General features: G+C 42.7%; 1 protein-coding gene across 1 annotated transcript in view; it reads left to right on the forward strand.

The window, feature by feature from the left end:
- The window catches only part of cUnh10orf88 (chromosome Un C10orf88 homolog), a 7,829-nt gene extending 4,888 nt beyond the window's left edge, over positions 1 to 2,941 (forward strand). The window contains exons 7-8 of the mRNA XM_080021074.1: positions 599 to 812; positions 2,140 to 2,941. Of these exons, the coding sequence (XP_079877200.1) occupies positions 599 to 812; positions 2,140 to 2,374 (449 nt within the window). The 3' untranslated portion in view covers positions 2,375 to 2,941. The remainder of the gene's footprint in view (positions 1 to 598; positions 813 to 2,139) is intronic.
- Positions 2,942 to 5,054: the final 2,113 nt, after the last annotated feature.

The following is a 5,054-nucleotide window of genomic DNA, read 5'->3' on the forward strand; positions in this document are numbered from 1 at the left end:
ACGAGTGAACCTTCTTGTAAAATGCTTCGCCCACTCCATAACCTCAGTGAAATTCTCTGGCACTCGTGGTCTTTGTCGCAGCTCGGTGGCCTACTTAGCCATTTGGAGCTGGCTTATGGCGATTTATGACGGCACTGTCTGTGTGCAGAAGTCGTCTGGCTGGACTTCTGTATGTTGCCTCTCAATTGAACATCAGATCCCTTGTATTAGTGTGTTTGTGTCCTCCCCCCGGATTGTGTATATATATATATATATATATATATATATATATATAGCATTCCGCAATGGACTTATTCTAAGACAGGTACAGTTTTAGATTAATTATTAACATATTCTATATTTGGGTTACAAAAGGCCAAAGTTCAAAAATAATTTGTCTGTTTGATCATTTTATTAGTCGCCAATATCAGAAGACCATAGTTCATACTAACATTTTATGTGTGAAAGATCGATTTGAGGCTGTTGGCCTGCCGACCAAAAAAAGCCACAATAAATAATTATTTGCCAATGTTTCCTTAATACATCACTATTTATCCTGACAGGAGGCCTTACTGTATATATTTAATTTCATAGCCGTCTCCGCTGTCTCCATTTGCAGTAGCGCAGCACAGTAAGATCCAACGTTCATCGAGTCACGCACAGCTGGTGGACATGATGTCGCGCTTCCTGAGCGGACAGACGCCCGGCCCCAGGAGCGGCCAGGCTTCCACCTCTGACCTTCTGCCCATGCTGCAGAGCATGTGCGGCCAGGTGACGCAGCTGAGGCTTGACGAGGCCACGGCCTGTGGGAAGGAGGAAGGCAAAGGAACCTGGTGGGTCCACAAGGCGAGCCCAGCCTGTTTGAATTTTGTCCCGTGCTCTGTTTTTTTCAAACATTTCTGAAGGACCGGTTTTCACTTTGTGATCAGGACATAGATTGATGAGGGAGAAAAGGCTGCAACGTAACAAAATGAGGATCAAGTCAACAGGCCTGAATGCCATCACAACTTATTTTTATTCATATTTTGCAAAACTTCCGTATCTAGGTCCATATCTAACCGTTATTATTCAGTTCACAAATAACTGTATTTAGATCAGATTTTGACAGTGTATCTTAAAATAGCCCAGCGAAAAGTGAACTTCCACAGAGTGTGGAGAACCCACAGGGGATACTGTGAACATTGTTGAGTCAGTGTGAGAGGAGGAAAACAGAGCCCTATTCATATTAACAGAACAATGGGGGAGGTTGTCGTTGCTAGTGGCTTAAACTGTTTGTGTAATACATTTTAGTCCATAATCTTGTTTAAATGAACGAAGGAGATCCTCTATTATCTGCTAAAGTGTACGTGCGTGCGTGTGTGTGCACGCGCGCTATTGTGGAAGTAGAATCCATGTTTTTGGTTAAAACCTCCAATAATATTAATTTGGAAGCTTTTTCTTCAGTGGATCAGCTGATTTTAGATCAAACTTTTAGATCCTGCACAAGATGTCACAGCTGTCATAGTCAACGCTTTTCAAGCGCATTTCAGTGGTAATATAACGACAAAAAAAACCTCATACAATATTTTTTTAGTGAAGAAGCTGAAGCTTGATGAATGGAGATCTTGTACAACCAACACCCCCCCCCAAAAAAAAAGGGATGAGTGGGTTTGTGAGTCACAAACATCACTTGTGTCCCAGCCCAGCCCAGCTCTAGCGCAGCAACATTCAGCACCGCTATAAACCGGTAGGTCTGCGTCGCAGGAAAGTCTTCCGAAAGTCATCCAAACAATAAACATGCTTGTGTTTTAGCAATAACTGATAAATATTTGAACTTTTTAATTCGACTGATAGACTAATATTGAAAAATGTTACTCTTTAATATTGTATGATAACGTTTTTAGTTGGGGCCTGTGTGCTTTCAATGTTGTTTTGACCCCAAATGATTATGTATTATTCATTATTATGTGATGATTTTGGTCATGTCTGAAACCATAGTGTGCGAAAAGTACCAGGATACTACGTCCTTTAAAATATCATAGTATGGAAACGCTGGTGGGGCTGGTGGCCCTAACCCTATCCCACAATGCATTGCGAGGCCTGTAATGGAAAACCGCAACCACAACGATAGTCGAGTCCGTCATTGAGTCCGTCAAATTTTTACCTCACTCCTCCTCTCAGGGTGTCTGACGCGGCCATGGAGCATCGTCTTGAGGAGATGGAGAGGAGGCTCAGGGAGCACATTGACCGCCGGCTGGACGCCTTGGAGCAGAAGCTGGAGAAGGCCTTGCTCTGCGCTTTGCCCTCTGTAGCCCTCAACCAGGGCACCAAAGCAGCAGCCGCAACACGAGGAGGAGGAGAAGGAGGAGGAGAAGCAGCACCACCTGTGGGCTCCACAGGACCGGCTACAACCTAGCACCAGCGCCGAGCTCATAGGCCGCAGAAAAAACGACGCCACAGTCACAACACTAACCCCAGCGTGTTCTTCTTGGCCGTGGCTGATTGGTGGTTCCGTGTAACCCCCCCCCCCCCCCCCCCCCAAATAATTAAGATGTCACAACTGTAACTGCACTGAACTGGCCAGTATCACATTCTGTTTCCACTGTTCTATGCCATAGTAGAGAGGATGGGAGTCCGGGCTAGCGTGTGTTTTGGTTTTGGTTCCAAGCCGTATCTGAACTACGAATAAGAAGATTTTAACCTAATACCCCTTTGAAGAGAAGTATTGATAGTAATAACTTAAACTCACATGTTTTAATATGGGACTCAACTGTTATGACTAAGTTTCTATAACACGATGTCTAACTACTAAGTATATACTGTCAAAATAAATTTACTGTTCTATGTGTGATGTACCTTAATGTTTTAAATGCTGCACTGAGAGATGAAGAGCAGAAGTAAACCTATATTTATACCCTACTAAATGTTTGAGTATGTTTTATAATAAGTGTAATAAGAGTGATACAATCTGAGAATAAAAACGGATACCTACAGGAAGCCTTGGTTCATACACCAGTGGTTCAAAAACCACTGACAGGTGAAGTGAATGACATTGCTCATCTCGTTCCAATGGCACCTGTCAAGGGGTGGGATATATTAGGCAGCAAGTGAGCAGTCAGTTCTTGAAGTTGATGTGTTGGAACCAGGAAAAATGGACAAGCAAGGATCTGAGCCACTTTGACAAGGGCCAAATTGTGATGGCTAGACGACTGGGTCAGAGCATCTCCAAAAGGGCAGGTCTTGTGGGGTGTTCCTGGTATGCAATGGTTAGTATCTACCAAAAGTGGTCCAAAGAAGAACAGGTGAACCGGCAACTTTCATCCTTGGGCAGAGGGGGGAATGAAGGCTAGCCCGTCTGGTCCAATCCCACAGAAGAGCTACTGTTGCACAAATTGATGAAAGAGTTCATGCTGGCGATGATAGAAAGGGGTCAAAACACACAGTGCATCGCAGCTTGCTGGCGGTGGCACTGACTGTGCACTGCATGGCGGTGATCTCTTTCAGCAGGATAATGCGCCCTGCCACACTGCAAAATTTTTTTCAGGAATGGTTTGAGGAACATGACAAAGAGTTCAAGGTGTTGATTTGCCCTCCAAATTCTCCAGATCTCAATCCGATCAAGCATCTTTGGGATGTGCTGGAACAACAAGCCCGATCCATGGGGGCCCCACCACAACATGCAGGACTTAAAGGATCTGCTGCTAACGTCTTGTTTGCCGGATACAACAGGACACCTTCAGAGGTCTTGTTGAGTCCATGTTGATCTGTGTATAACTTCACACGAGTAACATACTATAACTGTCTCTCTGTTGAATTAATATATATGTTGTGGAATATATTCCAATATACTGTATATTGGGATATTAGTAAAATAGAAACCATGACAAAAGATTACTCTTTAATTTCTACTCAAGTAAAAGTATACAAGTACTTGTATTAAAGCACATTTATTTAATTTATTTATTACATTTAAGTATTAAAAGTAAACGTATTTCTTATATCCAGTGACCTGATACAACAGACAAATATATATTGTACTTAGTTACTTTCCACCACTCAAAAAGGGCCTTTGAGGTCTTATGAAATAAAAAAATGAATGAAGATACATTTCTAATAATAATTGTGTTGCGTGTTTTCATGGAATATTTCCTAAATAAAGTCGTACATTTCATTTTGTATTAATTATTTGTCAATTTAATAAAAAAAATGTGTATATATGCTATAATATATATATTGTATGTTTTTTTCCGGTGGTCCTTCGTACCATTATTATTATTAGTATTATCACCAACATATTATCATCATTATTCTCATTATCATCATCATTATCATTATTATTATTATTATTATTTGGTGGCCCTCCGTAGGCTTTTCTTTTCTTTTCTTTTCTCCCCACTTTCTTTGGTCCTTCGCATCTTTCTTAATATCGACACGCTGATGACGACGCAGGGGCTTCCATTTCTCGTATTTGCACCGTGGAATCCACCGCACCGCGCATCTCCGGTCAGAAACAGGTGTACGGCAGAAGAAACCCGCGCTTTAAAATCCCACCAGAAGAACGAAGCGAGAAACCAGGACACGTCTGGTTCTGGCGATGGATCCTTTTTGTGGAATAAGCTGAGCCGAGTCTTCTTTTTCAATCTCGCCTCTTCCCTTTTTGTTTTGGATGCTGAAACCTGCCGTCATCATCTCCATCGCATCCATTTAAAGGTCAAGATTTTATTTTTATTTTTCAATTATCAAATGTAATATTGTTTGTTCATCAGAGGAGTCACATCCGTGTGTGTGGGGGGGGGGGGGGCACGATTCATTTGTTTCAGTGAGCGGATCGCCGTGACGTCATAGAGTGACGTCAAAAAATGTGGGCGATCTGGGCGAGCCGAGAGCTCTGAGCGCCTCTCTTTCTTTTCTTTTGAAGATGGAGATGGGGATGGAGATGGATTTGGAGCCAGCTTCTCGTGCCTCTCCACCAACACCAGTCTCCCTGGATGCTTTATCAGACTGAGACACACAGGAGGGTTGACAGGTACTGCAGATGCCCCTTCGCCTGAATGATCATCTGAGTTTAAACCCAAAGCGAGGCAAATGGTAAGATC

This window comes from Zeus faber (genome assembly GCF_960531495.2).
Source record: "Zeus faber genome assembly, chromosome: 20".
In the NCBI taxonomy this organism is placed as follows: domain Eukaryota; kingdom Metazoa; phylum Chordata; class Actinopteri; order Zeiformes; family Zeidae; genus Zeus; species Zeus faber.